This window comes from Muntiacus reevesi, chromosome 3, assembly GCF_963930625.1.
Source record: "Muntiacus reevesi chromosome 3, mMunRee1.1, whole genome shotgun sequence".
Lineage (NCBI taxonomy): Eukaryota > Metazoa > Chordata > Mammalia > Artiodactyla > Cervidae > Muntiacus > Muntiacus reevesi.
The window spans coordinates 212,273,640-212,295,926 of NC_089251.1; the positions used below are offsets into that span (position 1 = coordinate 212,273,640).

The following is a 22,287-nucleotide window of genomic DNA, read 5'->3' on the forward strand; positions in this document are numbered from 1 at the left end:
TTTCTCTGATGCCACCCGGGGTGGAGCAGAGTAGATTTTGGAATGTTTTCCAAGCTAGTACTACTAGGGGAAGCATCTATCTTACGTGTGCTTGTGCACATTCCTGAGTACAGTCCTGACCTCAGTAGAATGGTGAGTCATAAAGGGATGAACAACGACTAAGATGTCCCTTCTGAGTATCACCACACCAGTATAGCTAAAGAGGTGGTGGAGGGCTGGCCAGCGAGGAAAAAGTGATATTTATCCTCAAGCTACTAGGGCCAATCCTTCCAGTTCATTCCCACAGACTTCACAAAATGAATATCTAGAGAGTTGAGACAAAAGTTTCACCAGAGAGCCTCCTCTGGTCCACTAAGAGCTAGCGCTACCAAAGGAAGAAGCTCGTTGCACTTCCAATCTGACCATATCCTGCAATTCCCAATCTGTGTCCTCAAATATGTTATGGTCACCAGCAGTGCTTCTATCCACATAGATTGGAGGCAAAGCCATGACAAAGACTCACTTTCAGGTTGCTGGCCCCTGAGGGAGGCAGCCAAGAGAGTGATCTCTAGCCTGAGAGACATTCCTGGAGCTAGAGCTCTGCTTTGATCCCAAACGTGCTCTTATAATTTTCAGCTCCTAGCAAGGCAAGGTGCTTCCAGACATGGGGTCTAAGTAAAAGTACATATTAACAGCATGGATAACAAGTCCCTTGAAAGTCTATGATCTGGCAGATTAGGTTAGTAGTTCTAATTCCCCATACAATTATGAAATGGTCAAAGAAACCAGGAAAAGTTGACTGATGAAGGAAAGTTTGGTCCACATGCTTCGCCCATTTCTGGCCACTCCCCTCGCAGGGATCTTGGGGTCCCTTGGCATTGGTAGGTCGGTATAAACCCCCACCAAGTCGCCCCTTTCTGGGGCTGCCTTCAGTCATTACAAGGCACTGTGAAACTGCAGAGCAGGGCTCATCTCTTGTTTTGAACAGGGCATGTCATTCATTCACACAAGCACACCTTAGAGTTAATAAGTGAACTGAAATTTGCTCAGTTGTGTCTGACTCTTTGTGACCCCATGGACTATAGTCCATGGAATTTCTCTAGGCCAGAATACTGGAGTGAGTAGCCTTTTCCTTTTCTAGGGGATTTTCCCAACCCAGGGATCAAACCCAGGTCTCCCCCATTGCAGGCAGATTTTTTACCAGCTGAGCCACCTGGGAAGCCCTGGTGGAGTTAGTAAAGTAAAGCAGAAAATGTGTTTACTGAGAAAGCAGAGTCTAGAGCTCTGAGTGTTCTTACCTTGTCCAGAGGATCCTGGATGAACCTCCAAAATGATAGCTTGCGGTGAACGGTGTCGGATTCATGATCTCCCAAGAAGATTTTGCTTTGGGACTGGGCTTGATAACTCAAGAACTTTTGTATAGCAGAGTTTTATTAAAGTGTAAAAAGGGGCTGAGAAAGCTTCTGACAAAGACATCAGAAGGGAGATGGAGAGTGCCCCCAATCCCTAGTCTTAGCAAGGGAATTATATACTTTTTAATTGGTTATTACAATAAATCAAAAGAATGTCTAAAAGTTATAAAGGTCTTACTAGACCCACTCCCATAATAAACATTTTAAGATAATAGGATTAGTCAGAAGGTTTTCAGGAAGGAGAAACATGTCCTCAAGCAGGATAGATTATTCTTATATAATCCTTAATAAGGAATGTAGCAGAGACATTACTTTGCCAACAAAGGTCCGTCTAGTCAAGGCTATGGTTTTTCCAGTGGTCATGTATGGATGTGAGAGTTGGACTGTGAAGAAAGCTGAACGCTGAAAAATCGATGCTTTTGAACTGTGGTGTTGGAGAAGACTCTTGAGAGTCCCTTGGACTGCAAGGAGATCCAACCAGTCCATCCTAAAGGAGATCAGTCCTGGGTGTTCATTGGAAGGACTGATGATGAAGCTGAAGCTCCAATACTTTGGCCACCTGATGTGACGAGTTGACTCATTGGAAAAGACCCTGATGCTGGGAGGGATTGGGGGCAGGAGGAGAAGGATACAACAGAGGATAAGATGGCTGGTTGGCGTCACTGACTTGATGGACATGAATTTGAGTAAACTCTGGGAGTTGGTGGTGGACAGGGAGGCCTGGCGTGCTGCGTTTCATGGGGTCGCAAAGAGTCGGACACGACTGAGTGACTGAACTGAACTGAACTGAACTGAAGGAATGTAGAAAGAAACATTTGTCTTTTCCTTCTCCTTGAGAATTCCAGAGCCCTGTCTCCTCCTTGAGAGCCCCAGACCCGTTTCTCCTCCTCGGGGACCCTGGACTTCTTATCAACCTGCCTAGGAATTGACTCTTTCAGTTTCTCCTAGTGTGTGACTAATTTTGTTTTTATATTTGAATTTTTGGTCAACTTACACTGGGTTCTTATATATGGTATAGGAAATGGATCTTATTTAATCTTTTCCCCAAAGTCTTTCCAGTGATCCAGTGCTGTTTATCTTATAAAAAAGTGTCTCCCTTTGACCCTATAATTGAGATACCATCTTTATTATGTGTTATATTTTTATACATAGTTGGGTCTCTTACTGGGCTTCTAGTCTATATGTTTATCTATTTATGAGTTAGTCTGGCACTATTTTAACTAGAGGGTCTTTGCTAACATAATATCTCATTGGGTAGTCATTTCTCATATTTATTCTTTGTTTGTGTTTCTTGGCTTATTTGAAAGATAATCCTTCCTTATAAAATTTGTGATCAATTTGTCTAGCTCAATAAAGTTAACTCACTGGAATTTTTATTGTGATTACATTAAATTTATAAATTAACATAAAACTAACATTTTTAATAATACACATTCCTTTATTTTTTATATTGAGATATATTATATATATAACATTGTGTTATATATAGGTATTCACTATAATGATTCAATATCTGTGTATATTGCAAAATAATCACAATAGTTTTAGTTAACATCCATCACCATACATAGTTATAAAAGTATTTTTTCTTGTGATGGGAATTTTTAAGAACTAGTCTCTTAACAACTTTCAAATATTGAATACACTGTTATTATTAACTATAGTAACCATGCTGTGCATTATATCTCCATTTTTATTTTAAAACTGGATATTTGTACCTTTGTTTACCCATCTCTCCCCTCACTCACTTCCTATCTCTTCAACCACCAATTTGTTCTCTGTATCGATGAATTTGGTGTTTTGTTTTAGATTCCACATGAGATCATATGTTATTTGCCTTTCTCTGCCTGACTTATTTCATTTAGCATATTGCCTTCAAGGACCTTCTGTATTGCTGCAAATGGCAAGATTTCATTCCTTTTATGACTGAATAATAGCCCATTGTGTGTATAACATTATATTATATATACAATATGTAGTATATATGGAAGTACATAGATACACAGGCTTCCTTGGTGGCTCAGAAGGTAAAAAATATCTGCCCACAGTGTGGGAGACTCAGGTTCGATCCCTGGGTCAGGAAGATCCCCTGGAGAAGGGAACGGCAAAATACTCCCTAGAGAATTCTAAGGATAGAGAAGCCTGACAGGCTGCAGCCCATGGGGTTGCAAAGAGTCAGATATGACTGAGCAGCCAACACTTTCACTTGCACCTTCATATAGATACACAGATGTAGAATTGCTAGATGAGTATGGTAGTCCACTTTTACTTTATTGAGGAACCTCTCTACTGCTTCCCATAGTGACTACACCAACTTATATTCTCACCAACAGTGTACAATTCTTCTCTTTTCTCCACATCCTTGCCAACTTTTGTTATTCTTTGTCTTTTTGATGATAGCCATTCTGACAGGTGTGAAGTCATATCTTATGATTTTGATTTGCATTTGCCTAATGATTAGTAATGTTGAATGGCTTTTCATGTACCTGTGGGCATGTACCTATTTCTCTATGTCTTTTGTGGTTTCTTATAAATGTTAGGGCTGTTTGTTCTTTTTCTGTGAAAAATGCTGTTGGAATTTTGAAGAGATTGAATTGAATCTGTAGATTGTTTTGGCTGGTATGGACTTTTTAACAGTATTAATTCTTCCAATCCATGAGTGTGGAATATCTTTCCATTTATTTATGTCTTTTTCAATTTCTCTTATTAATGTCTTATAGTACTATATACATGTTTTTCATCTCCTTAGTTAAATTTACTCCTAGATATTTTCTTCTTGTTTATGCAACTATAAATGGGATTTGCTTTCTTAATTTCTGATAGTTCAAAGAACTAAATTCTTCATGTTGTGGCATCATACCTATAAGCAAGGAATGTTTTCATTTGTATTGAGTCTACTTTTGAATCTATCAGTGTTTTGTAATTTTATTTATAGGATTTTTTTAACAACTCAATTCTTGTTTCCTTAGGAATTTTATATTTTTGTCGCTATTATAGATACTATTTTCTCATAAGTTGTATTTACTAAGCAGTTAATAATAGAAAATGCTATTGCTTTATGTATACTAATTTTATAATCTTATTGAATCACTTTATTATATGAGTCATTTTCATCATTTATTTTATACTTCATTTCAAATATAATGTCATGTTATCAATAAGCAGAGTCTTCCCTGGTAGCTCAGAAGATAAAGAATCTGTCCTTACCAGAGACTCAGGTTTGATCCCTAGGTTAGGAAGATTCCCTGGAGAAGGAAATGACAACCTACTCCAGTAGTTTTACCTAGAGAATTCCATAGGTAAAGGAGGCTTGTGGGCTACAGTCCATGGGGACAAGACTGAGTGACTAACACTTTTACATTAAAAAAAAATGTAATATCATGCCTCTCGTTTTTTTCTTTAGTCTAATGTATTGAATTCAGAAAAAATATTAAATAGCAATAAAGACAGCATTCTGACCTTTCTAGAACTCATTGAGAATGCCTCCAGAATTTTTCCATTAAGTGAAATTCTTGTATTAGGATTGAGGTGTTTGTTGGCTTCTATCATTGCTGTAACAAATTATTAACAATTTAGTGGCTTAAAGCAATCTTTTATTATTTCATCATCTGGAGATCAGAAGTCTGGAATGGATCTCACTAAAACATGATTAAGTTGTCAGCAGGCTGCTTTATTCCAGAGACTAGTGGAAAATCTGTTTCCTTGCCTTTTCCAGCTTCTAAAGACTGCTTGCGTTCTTTGGTTAGGAGTGTGGTTTCTTCAAGTCTTCTCTGAAATGTTTCCCTGATCCTCACTCTACTGCATCTCTTTTTCACTTATAAGGAACCTAGTGATTACATTGGGGTCACCAAGAAAATCCAGGGTCATTTTTCCGTTTCAATATTCTTAATTTAATCCTACATGCAAAATGCCTTTCTGTCATTAAGATAATACATTCACAGGTTCTGAGGATTAAAGTGTGGACCTCCTGGGGGAGTGGTCTTCTCCCTGTCACAGGTGTGTGTGTGTGTGTGTGTGTGTGTGTGTGTGTGTGTTCAGGTGTTATCAAGCCATTCTTGTATTTGTCAAGAGTTTATATTAGGAATGAATATTGAATTCTGTCAAAGACTTTTGGTTCTTTGGATATGATCTTGTGATATTTTGACCCTGTTAATATGGTGAATTGTATCAATATATTTTTGAATATTGAATCATTTTTATTTGTAATACGTAGCCCAATTTTTCACTTTCCTTTCCACTTTTGCTCTTTTTATCTAGTTGAGATATTATTATACTTGCTTTTTAAAAATGATTTGGAAGCTTTCCTTGATTTTCTATGTTCTAAACAATTGATGTAGCTTTGGGACCATTTGGTAGCTAAAAGTTTGGTAGAATTTCTTTGTGAATCCAGCTGGACCTGATACTTTATTTGTGAGGTATTTCTTTGAAAAAACTTTTTTTCCTCCTATGGAAACTAGTCTATTTGTACTGGGAATCGTTTTGGTAGACTATCAATATATTCTTAAGAGAAACAACTCATTTCCCCTAGATGTTCAAACATGGTATAATTTAGCATATTAGTGTATTTTTCTATACATCCTATAATTTGGTTCACAGGCATTCAAAACTTTTATATCTTCATTGTGGAAGGTGACTTTTAGCATCAAGAAGTATCGTTATTTGTTTCTTCTTATCTTTTTGGCTATTTTACTTTTTCTGATATTAGGAGCACAGCATGTACATTCTTATAGTTTTCTTTCAATTTCCCGAAAAATATTTTTCTGTCCCTTTTTAGCCTTTTTTAATCATCTCAGTTTAGACATCTCTCCTATTCAGCATCAGTGTGGAGTTGAGTTTTGCTTTGTGAATCAATGCAAATTTAAAATTTTTTAAATAAACTAGTTTAAACTATTTTATGTATTTAAATTTTAGGGTTTATCTTTGTATTAACACTTATTATAGTGGTCTTTGCTCCCATATCTATTACTGTGTATTACATCAGTTTTTAAATGACTTCCACCTAAGATCTGTAATTTTATTTTACTTTCCTGTTTTCTCCTCTCTCTTATCCTTTCTTCTCTTAGGTGAGTTCTTTCTACTTGTCAGAACACATAATGTTTATATATTATTCTTCTACCCATGCTCCCAGCCTCACTATAGTCTTAGATTTACAGTTATATATGTGACATGTTTGCCACAGCTTGTTTGTTCTGAGTCAAATTTCCATGGTACCTACTGGGCCCTTTAAATATATTGGTTTAGGTTTTCTTTTTGTATAGGTTTATTGGGGATTAGAACATTAATTTTTTCCAGTGCATTGATTTCTTTTTTCCCCACGCATATGTAACATATATGTGTTGGACCTCCTTGCTTACTTTCCTACTTTCTCTGACCTACTTTACTTCTTTTGTTTCATCTTATTTCTCGTTGTGTTTTTCCCCCCATTTTTCTTCATTTGAATTTGTTTTCATTTGAGTTTGTTCTTTCTTGGGCATCTTGTAATACAGTATTCATTTTTTAAATGATTTTTTTCCTTCTATTTTCTTATGGATTCAGAGAGTTCTTATTCTTGTTTTAAATCCATTGTGGTCTTAGTTTTTGTATTTCTACTTCAAGTTGACTTGTTGTTGTTTAATATCTTTAGATGTTTACTTTAGGATATTTACTACAGTTTCATGTGTTGAATGATAGTGTTTTTCTACTTTGTTTCTGGTTGTTTAGAGGACACTTCTTACCTATAGAAACTTTTTCACACTTTTAGGATTTTGGTTGTAGTTTAGAATGAATGTAGTGTGCTTTATTTCTGTTTTTATTCATTTCTTGAACACGCTTCTTATTTCAAAAACGTCCTCGTATGCGAGCACCGCCTTCTTTTGTGATGTGTGATTTGTGGGCCTTGTTGCTGGTGGTGGTGGTGGGGAGAGTTTGATGTGTCTTATTTCACCTTTTTTGTGTGTAGGATCCTTAATTTCTTCCATTCCTTATTTTCCTTCCTTGCCCCATCTCCATGGACTACCAGCCATTCTCTATATAATTATCCTTCAAAGGAATAATTCTCCAAGATTGCCCCTTCCAGTCACGCATACTTTTGAGGTCCTCCTCCATATTTCTGCTAGGACTATCTCTACGAGGACTACCAAATTCTGACCTGTATTTTGTGTTTTGAAATTTGATGAACTCACTTTTTCTGGAAAAGATTTTTCTGTGGTTCATCTAAGTCTTAACTCCTCTGTATTTTCTCTCTTTTTTAAAAAATTGAAGTATAGTTGATTTAAAATGTTGTTTTAGTTTCCGGTGTGTGGCAATACACACACATAGGTATATATATATTTTCAGATTCTTGCCCATTATAGGTTATTATAAAATATTGAGTGTATCACCATGTTACAAATATTACAATATTACAAAATATTATAGTATTATAAACTATTGAGTATAGTTCCCTGTGCCATGCAATTTGTCCTTGTTAGTTGTCTATTTTATCTATAGTTAGTGTATGTCTGTTAACCCCAAACTCCTAATTTATCCCTCCCCCAACCCTTTCCTCTTTGATAAACTTCCCAGGTGGTGCTAGTGGTAAAGAATCTGCCTGCCAGTGCAGGAGATGTAAGAGATGTGAGTTCAATCTCTGGGTCAGGAAGATCTCCTGGAGGAGGGTGTGGCAAGCCAGTCCAGTATTCTCACCTGGAGAATCCCATGAACAGAGAAGCCTGGTGGGCTGTATTCCATAGAGTTACAAAGAGTTGGACACGACTGAAGTGACTTGGCATACATACACGCAACCATAAGTTATTTTCTATGTACGTGGATCTTTTTCTGTTTTGTATATAAATTCAATTGTATCATTTTTTTAGGTTCCATATATAAACAATGTTAGTTGTCTTTATCTGTCTAGCTTACTTCACTTAGTATGAAAATCTCTGTAATCATTATTATGGAATCTTTTAGAAGACCTGTCCTCTACTTTCTGCACCCAGTAAATTGCATCTGAAGGGGATATATGATATGGATAATCTGTTAGAATATTTTCTGTTTACTTGTGATTTGAAGGTCAAGGTGTGTGTGTGTGTGTTTGTGTATTTTTATGTGTGTGCTCTCTTTATCCAGTAATGTTGAACGCAACGGTAATGTGTGATTTGTTTCACTCTTACTATTTTTTGGGGGGGTAATGGTGGTAGGAGAAATTCAAAGTTAGGTAACTACCATTGTTCTCCAAACCTGAAGTCAAGATAGACTATTTTTTTTTAAATGCAACTTTCAGGTCTTATACATTTGAGTCTCTAACAAGAGCTTTCACATGGATCAACTGTAAATATAATTTTGGCTTAAAAGCCAGAGAAACTTAATTTTAGTCTTAGCCATTCTGTATTCTTGCTGTGTGCCCATTAGAAAATCACATAAAATTTTGGGGGCATGAGTGTCCTTTTCCATAAATTGAAAGTAGAAGCTAAGACCTTCAAATGATTGCTGATATTGCTTTCGTCTCTAAGCATTCACAAATATATACCAACATATCATTCTTAGTACTCTAAGAAATTTGGAGAAGATAAAATCCATTTTATTCCGAGACTTATACTGTATTTTAAATTCTGTTGAATAATGTTTTCTGGTAACAGGAAATGAGCACAATACTAAAAACATTCCCTTTTGATATAATATCACTCTCGAGGATATTTCTTCTCAAGAATGTAATATCTCAGTCTGTGTTCTGATCTCTTTATCTATAGAAAAATCTCTCTATCCCACAGAAGTAACTGAACAACATATTTAAAATAGAATTTCATGTTGCTATTTTAGCTCTAGTGCGTGATTTTAGGTTTATTATCTATTGAATAGTTTAAAATGGCATAAATCACAATAAGAAATTAAGAGGCATTTTAAGAGCTCAGCTTTACTATATTAAGGATTAGAAGAAAACAACATATATCTCAATCAGAGGCCCCCATTAGTAATAAATTCTAACCTAACATAAATGCCTGTTGTCATGTAAGACATAAATTATCTCAGGTTACTGTGACCAGGAAAGACATTTATAAAAGCAAACTCATAATCTTCCAATTAAAATTTCTCAGGAATTCTTAATTATTTTCATGATAATTTTAAACTGTTTCTTAAATTTTCAAAGTTGGTTTCCAGACAAAATTTTAAAAACTCAACTTTTTCAATTGTCTTGATTCATTGAATCATATAGGTAGTAGGCAGCTTACTTTTAGTCTTGTTTCTGAAGTGGCCAGGGATTTCACATAAACCTGATATGTGCATGTTTTTCTTCTTCAGGTTATTATTCTTATTTCTGAGATATCCCTATTAGTTTGACTGATGGGAGAAAAATGCAACCAATTTGGAGTCAAAATCATTAAAAATAAATAGCATATATTCTATCTGGTTTCCCAAATCTATTCTCTCTTAAGCCTATCTAGGTTCTGGTTCTTCTCGCTCCATTTTACCATTCACATTTTATTCCCTGGTGTTATTTTCACAATGTGGTCTTGCAATCATTCTCTAAGTTACAATGTGTAAGCCCTAGAAGCAACTGTTCTCTGCTTATTATGCTATAATTTGGGTAGCTGCTACCATATGGATAGCAGTATTTTTGCTAAATAATTGGAATATCTGTACATTTGAACAGCTCCCAGTTTTATTAAGCTTGCTAAAGTACTTTCTTAGTTAGTTGCAATTGTACTTCTATAAAAATAACCTTTTAACTGTAAAGTGTATTTTGCAAGTACTAAAGGCTATAAACAGATATTACATAATTTAGAACAAGCATAATGGAAATGAAAATTCTTTCACAATTCAATATTTCACTCATCCATTTTTAATTGCTTCTAGCCAGTGTTTTTCCACATGTAGGGAAGATTTAGCTCTGTAGGAATATGTTGAGTTATTGAATAGACAATTATGTGGCTTTTGCAAAGCTTTGTGTCAGAGGACTTTTTCAGTTTTTGGTTAAATACGGCAAATTGGACATAACCATTTATTACTGCTGTATTCTGGAACCCTACTTAAATCACAGTAAAGGAATAAAAAAAGGCATGAACTCTCAAGGAGAAATATAATAGAAAAGGATATAATAGTTTAAACGAAATGTCAGCAAATATAGGACGCTGGAAAGTAGATGGATGCGTGGTGGTTTACCTAGCAGGATGGAAAAAGCCGAATGCTCCCCCTTCAGTTGGACGACCTGTCAGAAGCAGACCAGTTTACGTAACACAGCTGTATCAGACACAAAGCCATTTTCCTGTCACATTTTCGCCTCTTCCATCACACACAGAAAGATACTTCACTGTCCTCTTCGCAGTTATACTGGAGTCATTTGACTGAGCTCTGGCCAATGCAATGTAGGCAGGAGTAACTTAAGCCATTTACAGGTCAAAATCATAAATCACTTTGGGCTGTCCTCTTGGTTTCTCTACCTTTCTACCTAAAGGTGAACTTGGAAGCCACATATTCTAGATGGTGAATTTATTAGATGAATACAGGGGCTTCCCTGTGTCCAGTGGCTAAGACTCCATGTTTCCAGTACAGGGGGCCTGGGTTCAATCCCTGGTCAAGAAGCTAGATCCCACAAGCTGCAGCTAAGAGTTTGCATACCACAACAAAAGTTTGAACACCCAGGTTGCCACAACTAAAGAATCCACATGTCACAATGAAGATGCAAGATACTGCCTGCCACAGCGAAGATGTGGCAGAACCAAATTAAACAGAGAGAGAGAGAGAGAGAGAGAGAGAGAAGGGTATGAACTGAATCCTTAAGTCTTTAGGTAGAAGAGAGTCTTGTAGGAAGGCTGATAAACTGCATCAAAGACCAAAGTGTTTGTGAAGGGAAAATGAACATTTATTTTAAGTCATAGAGATTCCAGGGTTTATTTGTTACCAGAATATAGCCTATTCTACTCTGACCAATGTAAGATTCTTAGAAGGTTTAAGAATTATAGGCAGTAGGAAGCAACTCTGATGACAAATGTGTTCAGTGTGCCTGAAAATTACTCCCTTCTCTGCAGAACATAGTCTTAAGTGTGAAGCATTGTCCTCTGAACATGCAGGTTAAGTGAAAACCCATCCTCAGTGTGTGAGTATTCTGACAGCTCTTTCTCTAGTTTTCATAAAGCTGATGACTGGCTCCATACACAGTGCAAGAGATAGCAGAATTGCTATCTTAGGGAAAATGTGAGCTACAGGGTAAAGACTGATGGAGACCAGCATTTGACGGTCTCCAATAAAATAGTCTGAGTTCTGCATAATCAGCCAACAGAAATGTTTCATTGAGCCTCACCTGTGATCAAAGAGCTTCCCATCTGTGCTTATGGTACTTCATTTTACTCCATAAAAGTAAAGGATCACTAAAGTAAATTTAAAAAGTTATATATAATATTGTTGAAGATATTAAATATTTCATTCATGAAATAAAAGTAAAATAATATTGAAATAAATTTGGAAATAAGAAAGAAATATTGGACATTAAAATTTGATTGTAAAATATGTTTAAATTCATTAAAAAGTTTAAAGAGAATTGAGGAAATCTCTTTGAAAGAAAAACAATACTAAAAATAGGGAAAAAAGCAGAATTATATAGGTTAAGCAAGGACAAATGAGTTTAATGTTGATGTTTCCAAAATAGGAGTTCCTTCCTATAAAACACCACATATGAAAATATATATCAAATTGAGTGATGGCCTAAAGAGGAAATCAGAAATATAAAAGTTCTCTAGAAGGAAAAATATGAAAGTATAACTTATGACATTAGGATAGGAGAAAAAAAGTTTTGTACATGGTGAAAAAAAAAGGCACAAACTATAAAGGGAAAGACTGAAAAACAAACTAAATATTGCATACCATGAAAAACACTATATACAAATTAAAATAATATTATGAGAAAAGTTATTTGTAGCATAAGGAAAAAACAGCAGGTTACTATGTAGAATTTGTATTTCTCTCTCTGTATTTACTTTCATCAGTTATAATGTGTGTAAGTTTTCATCTTAAATAAGAAAAAGTCATCCCACTAGAAAGATGTATTAGTTTCCTATAGATTCTATAACAAATTATAACAAACTAAGAGGCTTAAAGCAATGTAAATATACTGTCCTATAGTTTTGGAGGTCAGAAGCCTTAAGGTTAAGAAATCTTGCAGTGAAGATATTATTCTGTTTTTCTCTGGAGGTTCTAGGGGAGAATCTTTTTTCTTCCATTTTTCCTGTTTCTAGAGGCTACCCACTTTCCTTGGGTCATGGCCTTAAATTATCCCAGCCTCTGATTCTGTTGGGCTTCCCAGGTGGTGCTAGTGGTAAAGAACCCACCTGCCAATGAAGGAGGGACATAAGAGACATGGGTTCTGATTCTATTATCGCATCTGCTTCTCTATCTCTGGCCCCTTTGCCTCCCTTTGGCCTGTTTAATAGTTACATTGGGCTCATCTGAATAATCCAGGATCATCTCTTCCTCTCTATATCTTTGCATCTGCAAAGTTTCTGTTGGCAGGTGAGGTTCACAGCTTAGACGTGTTTACAGCTTTCAGGAATTAGGATATGGACATCTTTGGGGGACCACTAGTCTACCTATCTGGAGAAGGCAATGGCACCCCACTCCCGTACTCTTGCCTGGAAAATCCCATGGATAGAGGAGCCTGGTAGGCTGCAGTCCATGGGGTCGCTAAGAGTTGGACACGACTAAGCGACTTCACTTTCACTTTTCACTTTCATGTGCTGGAGAAGAAAATGGCAACCCACTCCAGTGTTCTTGCCTAGAATCCCAGGGATGGGGGAACCTGGTGGGCTGCCGTCTATGGGGTCGCACAGAGTCAGACACGACTGAAGTGACTTAGCAGCAGCAGCAGTCTACCTATCACAATGCACAAATAATATGAATGGTAAATTCATAGGCTAAAAATCTGAGTAGTCACTAATGATTCAAGAAAAATACAAATACAGCTCAGTGGTAACCTGGAAAAAAAACAAATACAATTTCTCAACATTTGGGGAAAAAAAAGTCTAATAATACCAAGAATTTTTAGCATGTAGGAAAGGAAAAATACCTCAATACCTGTTATATTGCTTTACATGAATATTTATGGCCCAATTTCAGGCCAAAATGCTAGGGAATTTGCTCACAGATGAATAGCAACATCGAGACATGCAAAAGGAAGTTTAAAACATAATCCTATAGAATCAAAAGAAATTAAGCACAACTAAAAGGTATAGTAATGAGAAGATGGATAAATAAATTGCCCTGTATTCTTGTTGGAATATTGCTCACTAATAAAAATGAATGTGCCATATCTGCATTTTTCAAATGGATGTAGAAGTCATAATATCAAATGAGAAAAATGATTTCCAGAGTAATATGAATAATAAAGGAATATTTAAGTAAAAAATTTGAAAATATACCAGACAATAAATGTTATTTCTGAACATATACCTACTTAAAATATAAAAATGTGTGGAGAATAATAGAAATCAATTTCAAGGTAGTGGCTATGTATGAAGAAGAGAGATGGAACTAAGATTGTAAAAGACACAGGTTATTTACCTGAATTTATAATTTTTAAACATTTATTTAATGAAATCTGAAGCTAAATGTTAGCTTTTGCTAGTAGAGTATGGGAGTGTTTGTTATATTACTCAGCTTTTCTGAGTGTTTCTTTAATATTCTCTTAAAGTAGTAATTGAAGCATAAATGAAATGCGGGTAATTTTCTGTTGGTGTTTATAAGTGTTTCTGTCCTTAATTTGTAAGTAAAGAGATTTCCTTACATTTCCAGAGGAAGTAATAATAACTAGAGTAATTTTTCGTTTCAAAGGTTTCCTTTACATTTGAATACTTGTGAAGTAATTTGCAAATGACAACATACTCTACAAATGTCAAGGAGGTTTAATTACTTTGGCTTTTCTGTCTTTTTTTAAAAGCTAGATTAGCAGTATATGTCTGTTTTATTAAAAAGGCATATCACCTTCTGTTGAAGAATTGAGTCTTATTTGTGTATAGACAATAATCTTTGTTTGGGGCTTTAGTTTATAAGGTAAGTCTACTTGGGCTGAAAGATATTAATACTATAACTCTGGACAGGGTAAGCAGATAACATTTTATTATTCTTTTTTTCCGTAGATAATGAAGCTAAGTAGCCTTAAGACTAAGATCATGCAAATGTGTTTTGATACAGAATTCAGGATACAGATACTTCTGATAGACCATTTAGTGCTTAATCCACTATTTCAGGAAAAGAAGTAATTTCACTGATGATGTTAGACCAAGGCTCTATGTGGTACCTTTTATGATTACTCTTTTCAATAAAGGAGGTAAGTTGGTGAAAATAATATTAAATATTGCTATTAAATTATAACATTAAAATAGTAAATATGTAATCATTAAAACATATGCCCTTCCTAATTCCAAGAATTAGAAGCTGTTTTCAGAGTTACAAAAGCCGTTGATTAATTCATCCAATTCCATGCAAATGCTTGTGCTGTTGAAGTCTTACCCCTTCTTCTGGTCCAATAGGAAAAGGTAGTTCAGGGAAGATGAGAATGACAACTGGCAAATGGTAAGGACCAGACCACCACTTCTGTAGACAGAGACCTGTATAGTGTGGGATCTTCATTATGAAAAGAAGAAGAAAATCAACTTTGGAAATTAAAACTCTTTAAAAGTATGAGCAAATTTAGAAACTTTATTAAATCCATTTATTAGGGCTACCTTAACAAAATAGCATAGACTGTAACTTAAACAACAGACATTTATTTGGTCACAATTCTGGAGGGTGGATCAGGTGTCAGCAGTACTGATTTCTTCTAAGACCTCTCTCCTTGGCTTGTAGAAGATTGTCTTCTTCCCATATCTTCTTATACTCTTCCCTCCGTTTGTGTCTGTGTCCTAATCTCTTCTTATAAGGACACCAGTCATACTAGATTAGGGCCTGCCCTCATAACCACATGTTAACTTAATTATTGCTTTAAAGACTCTATCTTCAAGTACAGTTACATTCTGAGATATTGAAGGTTAGGACTTCAACATATGAATTTGTGTCAGGACACAACTCAGCCAATTATGACTTCTGAAAAGTCAAAACCTATAACTTGTTAATCAACTGCTGTCTGTTGTGTCATAAGTTTAAAAGAGGTGGTCCTTCCCTCCTTTCTCCCCATTGTACAATGATGGTACATTATGATTTAGGTGGGAAATTTTCAACAAGGATTCTTCCTATTTTATCTCAATCCAAAGACCCCCAGATATCTAATTGAAGTGAGTAATGATAATGAAGTATACATTACTTTTTTCATTTTGAAGGGAATCACATGATCTGAATAGACTCTAAAAAATATTGTACCAAAAGTTTATATCATTGTGAAGTTTGAAAACCATACTAGCTCTCTGTGGTTTCATGAAGGATGCACGCACGCAAGCTTGCTAAGTTGCTTCAGTCCTGTCCGACTCTTTGCCACCCTATGGATTGTAGCCTGCCAGGCTCCTCTGTCCATGGGATTCTCCAGGCAAGAGTACTGGAGTGGGTTGCCATGCCCTTCTACAGGGAATCTTCCCCACCCAGAGATCGAACCCATGTCTCTTATATCTCCTGCAGTGGCGGTGGGGGCGGGGGGTGGTTCTTTATCACTGGTGCCACCTGGGAAATCCCTTCACGAAGGACATCTGTATTGAAATCTCACCATATTTTATTCATTGATCTGGCCAAGTGTAAACATATAGTATTCTCCCCTGCACTCTCTTCCATAATCTATTTCTTTATTGGCTCCCTTAATTTTCATTATTTTTCCAAGTCAGAAATTTGGAAATATTTTAGTACTTATCTCCTTTTAAATACAGACAGAGTAACCATTGCCAAACTCTGTCTGTAGCTGTTGTTCCACCAGGTTTCATAGGCCCAGTTTTGAAAGTCAGTGTTTGAACGGTGTTTGAACCCTTTCTTTGATTTATATTCCTGTGAAAATTATCCTTTTCTTTCATCCAAAGTAATGGATGTCTTTGACTGAAGAAGGGAAATACAAAAGAAAATGAAAAAGCAAAGAATGTCAATTAACACTTGAATTATTATTATCTTCCTACATGAGTCTGACTTCCTCTACTAAAAATTATTTAATACTCAATTAAATCCAAAGTCCTTAGTCCATGACATGAAGCTTTTCCAGACATACTTTTTACAGAACTACATTCCTCATATTTATCCACTTTCCTCTTTGAATTTTATGTGCCATAAATGTGTCCATTTATGGTTCTTACTTTCTGCCATTGGTGTGCTTGTGAATATTTGACCACCAGTTCTGTTGACTGAAGGGTCAGGGTAGGGCAGGGGCTTCATTTGTAGCATTTGCTGATGTCTATAGTGTAACTACTCTGACCATGGCTAATTTTAAGCTAGTTACATGAAATCAACCAGCTTGCAAAATTCTGAAAATTTTACAGTTGGTCCTCGTTGAATAGTATGCCTAGTTCTAGCATACCGCTGGTTCCTATGCCCACAAACTTTATCTCAAGGCTTCAAATATGCTACTTATTTGACTTAAAATAGTCTTCTTTCTGTGCCTGAGAAGTTCCCATTAATTTTTTAAAGTGTATTTCAGATGTCCTTCTGTTTTAGAATTGCCCCCCTACCATTACCTCCAGCTTTCCTGTGTGGTCTATCACTGCCTCATTAGTTTTTCTCTTCATCATTGGAAATGATTTTATGTTGAGTTTACCACATTATCATATCTTTTTATTTATTTATCTGTTTTCCAATTACATTGTTAGCATTTGAAGGGACTGCAGTTTTGCAGATGAGGAAATTGATGCGCAGAGCCTAACAAAATGGGGAAACATAATGCCCCATTTGTTTGTTTTTAATAGATCAGTATGTAAAAGAATGGACAGATTAATACTCAAAAGCTTACATTTACTTTTCTGTGGCCTTACACAAATGATTTAGCCTTCCTGATCTTAAGTTTTCTCATCTACAAATGGGTGTAATAATAGGTAAACTCATGAGACTGTTGTAAGAAAATGCCTGTGAAGCACAGTGCAGTATGTGACTCTGAGGACCACTGAAAAGAGAGTAACTGTAGGCTGTATCAGAAAGTGAAAGCACAGGAGAAGAACCTCCATTATTTCGGAGGATGCTTTGGACAAGGTATAAGATAGACTCATCTTACTTATGTGTCTTGTGAGAGTGAAACATTGTAACTTCACAGTTTCAGATGAAATCGAGGGTTCATTCTTAACATGTAAGACCTTTAATAGGTTTATCATGATGCCTCTAACATTAAAAAAAATTTTTTTTTCTTTTACTTGAGAGCTTATCTTGAAAACCTGAAAAACCCAGGTTTCAGGGTTTTTTTGTTTGTTTGTTTTTGTTTTTAGTCCAGACTAGGTACTTCATAATGTGATTGCACTCATTTAGCCCATGGCCTGCTGTTTTCTGTTTCTGTTCCTTCAGCCTTTGCATGCAGGACTCCTTCCCTTTGACTGTCCAGTCCTGCATCATGCCGAAAGACTGTGAAACCACTGAGTGGTCTTCCTGGAGCCCCTGCTCCAAGACATGTCGCTCAGGGAGTCTCTCGCCAGGATTTAGGAGCAGGAGCCGCGATGTGAAGCACGTTGCTCTTGGAGGTGGGAAGGATTGCCCTGAACTCCTCGAGAAAGAAGCCTGCATTGTCGAAGGGGAGCTTCTGCACTTGTGTCCCAGGTATAGTGTATTCTTTGGCATGAGTGTTCAGTTGTTCTATATAATCTGTATGTGATATAGACATGTGACCAATCACTGTAGCTGAATCTCATACTTGTCGAGTCTTTACTCAGGCAAAGTTTCATATCAGGCAGTAGAATGCAGTAGGAGAAGGGCATAGGCTGCGTTGATTCCCTGGCCTCCAGTCCTACTTCTGAGAATGTTCCAGTTATCTGCATTTTGGCAAGTGAGTTAAATCTAGTATCTCAGGTTACTCTTCTACTAGCCGTACTCTCTTCATCCAGCACCTGCCACATCATAAATGTCTAATAGCCATTAGTTATCATTGCCTGATGTGCCAGGCCTAATTTTTCTGATACCCTAAGAAGTCACTCGTCAGCATCGTCATTTTGTAGATAAGGCCATTGATGCTTAGAGAGATTAAGCGAGTTCTGAGGTTATTTAGTTAATGAATGACAGCCCCCTGATTCTAATGACACTCTCTCTGAAATTCACTGCCACCCTGGGGCACTGTTTCTATTTCAGGCCCCTAGGGAAATGGAAAATGTTGGGAAAGGGTTGACATAAATTAATAGCTAAATTGAAGACCTTGATATTGGTTATATTTTGCCTGATAGTGTTGCCTTTGGTGAAGACCCCAGTGTATTTTCATCTGGTTGTTGGCTTACAATGGACTCACTCTGATAATGATAGAAGTTGTGCAGAAGTCGGTTGGGGATGAATTTGTGATAATTCCTGCTGCACAGCTGCCCTGAACTATATCTTAAGTCTGTAGCTATATTAAATAGATCTTTTCTCATTTCTTATTGTCTCTAAGATTTGAGACCATTTCCTCAGTGAAACAGTGAAGCAAAATATAACTTACTGTAGGAATTAATCACCTGGGATATGTGAAGTGTAAGCAGGTTACAAACTCACCTGGTGTTGTTGATAGGCCTGGCTATTCCTTATACTTGAAAGAATGCATGTAAGAGGAGGGCAGAGGTTGGGGAGTGGGGTATCACTGAGCAAGTTCCTCTTTTCACATTCTTAGTCACTCACTTCCTCCACCTCACCATAGAAATCTGGGTCGATTCAACATACTCATTACATATTGATTGTTCATTTTTTAGTAAGATGGCTACTTAAATTTACACCATTTCTTGCCTGAAAAAGCAGAGAAAGCAGATGTAGTTCCTGAATCTTGACAGGTTTCACAGAAGCCTTCCTGATTGTATGTGTTCAATCTTTCAAGACACTAGTTTTGGGATAAAGCATGAGATTGGAAATAAAACCTGAGGTCTCTGTCCTTTTTGAACTTGGATAAACCTTGGGTTAAAATTGTATACCATTACTTGTTAGCTGTATATGTTTGAAAAAGTTATACAACTTCTTTAGCACATTCCCCTCTTCAATAACATGTGTCTAAATATGCTGCCTGTGTTGGAGGTTGAAGAGCTGCAGACTAACCCTGTCTATCCCACTGCTTAGCACATAGGAGGCCCTACAGGTGTACTGATTCTTATTGTTATTTTCAGGTGGGTTCATTTCTGCCAGTAAGAGAATCTCCCCTTAGAAGGCATACTGTAATGAGTTCAATTCAGTTACTCAGTAGTGTCTGACTCTTTGTGACCTCATGTACTGCAGCATGCCAACCTTCCCTGTCCATCACCAACTCCCGGAGCTTGCTCAGACTCATGCCATCCAACTGTCCCATCCTCTGTCATCCACTTCTCCTCCTGCCTTTAATCTTTCCCAGCATCAGGGTCTTTTCCAATGAGTCAGTTCTTTGCATCAGGTGGCCAAAGTATTGGAGCTTCAGCTTCAGCATCAGTCCTTCCAAGGAATATTCAGGATTTCCTTTAGGTTTGACTGGTTTGATCTCCTTGCAGTCCAAGAGACTCTCAACAGTCTTCACCAATACCGTAATTCAAAACCATCAATTCTTCAACACTCAGCTTTATAGTCCAGCTCTCTCATCTATACATGACTACTGGAAAAACAATAGCTTTCACTAGATGGAACTTTGTCAGCAAAGAAATGTCTCTGCTTTTTAATGTGCTGTCTAGGTTGGTCATATAATTTTTTCCAAGGAGCAAGCATCTTTTAATTTCATGGCTGCAGTCACCATCTGCAGTGATTTTGGAGTCCAAGGAAACAAAGTCTGTCACTGTTTCCATTGTTTCCCCATCTATTTGCCATGAAATGATGGGACCAGATGCCATGATCTTAGTTTTCTGAATGTTGAGTTTTCAGCCAACTTTTTCACTCTCCTCTTTCACTTTCATCAAGAGGCTCTTTAGTTCTTCTTCACTTTCTGCCATAATGGTGGTGTCCTCTGCATATCTGAGGTTATTGATATTTCTCCTGGCAATCTTGATTCCAGTTTGTGTGTCATCAAGTCCAGCATTTCGCATGATATATTTAAATAAGCAGGGTGACAATATATCTTGACCTATTTTTCCCAATTTGAAACCAGTCCATTGTTCCATGTCTGGTTCTGACTGTTGCTTCTTTACTTGCATATAGATTTCTCAGTAGGCAGGTGAGGTGGTTGGTATTCCCATCTCTATAAGAATTTTTCAGTTTGTTGTGATTCACACAGTCAAAGGCTTTGGCCTAGTCAATGAAGCAAAAGTAGATGTTTTTATGGAACTCTCTTGCTTTTCCTATGATTCAACAGGTGTTGGCAGTTTGATCTCTAGTTCCTCTGCCTTTTCTAAATCTACCTGAACATCTGGTAGTTCTTGATTCACGTACTGTTGAAGCCTTGACTTGGAGAATTTTGAGTATTACTTTGCTAGCGTGTGAGATGAGTGTAATTGTGTGGTACTTTCAACATTCTTTGGCATATCACCTATTCTATAATAACTTAATAGAATAGAAAGTTATTCTTCTGGGTGATTTGAAGATTATTTTTTCCCTATGGAGTCCTAGTTTAGGAAGATTCTCAATGTTAGGCTGCCAGGAATAGAATCTGAGTTAAATGATAACTTCACATGTGTGCTTTTCTCCTTCATCCTTTTCAAGGAATGGCTGACGACCTTTTCCTGATATTTTCAACCATTTTTTGAATTATAAGTATCCCTCCGTTTTTTTCTTTTCTTTGTCAATAACTATGCAATTCTCTTGTAAGTAAGAACGGTACCTCCCTGAAGATGTTGAAGAAGTTTAGTTGTATCAGCTTTTGTTTAGAATGACTGCCTTTTATTGAGTATATGCTTTAGGTCAATAACTTTACCAGAGATGTTATAAAGATTATTTGGATTAATATGAAGTTTATCATCTAAATGGGACATGTTTAATAGTAAAAGTGATGTAAATTGGTATTATCTTTTTTTATGCAAGTTGAAGTCCATTTGACTTCAAGGTCAGTGATCTTTTCAATACCTAACACTGACTCTCATGTTAGTGAAGACGTACACCCAGATGAGGGTATAGAGACACATATATGTGCACTCATATGTGTTGTTTTTCCCAAAAAATACCATAGAATGGTAATACTTCAAGATGTTCAGCTCAGTTCAGTTCAGACACTCAGTCATGTCCAAATCTTTGCAACTCCATGAACTTTAGCAAGCCAGGCTTCTCTATCACCAAATCCTGAAACTTACTCAAAATCATGTCCATCTAGTCGGTGATGCCATCCAGCTGTCTCATCCTCTGTTGTCCTCTTCTCCTCGTGCCTTCGATCTTTCCCAGCATCAGGGTCTTTTCCAATGAGTCAGTTCTTCGCATCAGGTGTCCAAAGAATTGGAGCTTCAACTTAAGCATCAGTCGTTCCAATGAATATTCAGGACTGATTTCCTTTAGGATAGAAAGGTTGGATCTCCTTGCAGTCCAAGGGACTCTCAACAGTCTTCTCTAAGATCACAGTTCAAAAGCATCAATTCTTTGGTGCTCAGCTTTCTTTATAGTACAACTCTTAATATCCGCACATGACTACTGGCAAAAGCAAAGCTTTGACTAGACAGACCTTTGTTGGCAAAGTAATGTCTCTGCTTTTTAATATGTTGTCTAGGTTAGTCATAGCTTTTCTTCCAAGTAGCAAGCATCTTTTAATTTCATGGCTGCAGTCATCATCTGCAATGATTTTGGAGCACAAGAAAACAAAATCTGTCACTGTTTCCATTGTTTCCCCATCTATTTGCCATGAAGTGATGGGACCAGATGCTGAAGCTGAAACTCCAGTACTTTGGCCACCTTATGTGAAGAATTGACTCATTGGAAAAGACCCTGATGCTGGGAGGGATTGGGGGTGGGAGGA

At 36.7% G+C, this 22,287-nt stretch overlaps 1 protein-coding gene across 1 annotated transcript in view; it reads left to right on the top strand.

Annotated features, from left to right (window-relative positions):
• Positions 1-22,287, top strand: part of THSD7B (thrombospondin type 1 domain containing 7B) — an 828,580-nt gene that overhangs the window by 208,372 nt on the left and 597,921 nt on the right. The window contains exon 3 of the mRNA XM_065927840.1: positions 17,793-18,041. Within this exon, the coding sequence (XP_065783912.1) occupies positions 17,793-18,041 (249 nt within the window). The remainder of the gene's footprint in view (positions 1-17,792; positions 18,042-22,287) is intronic.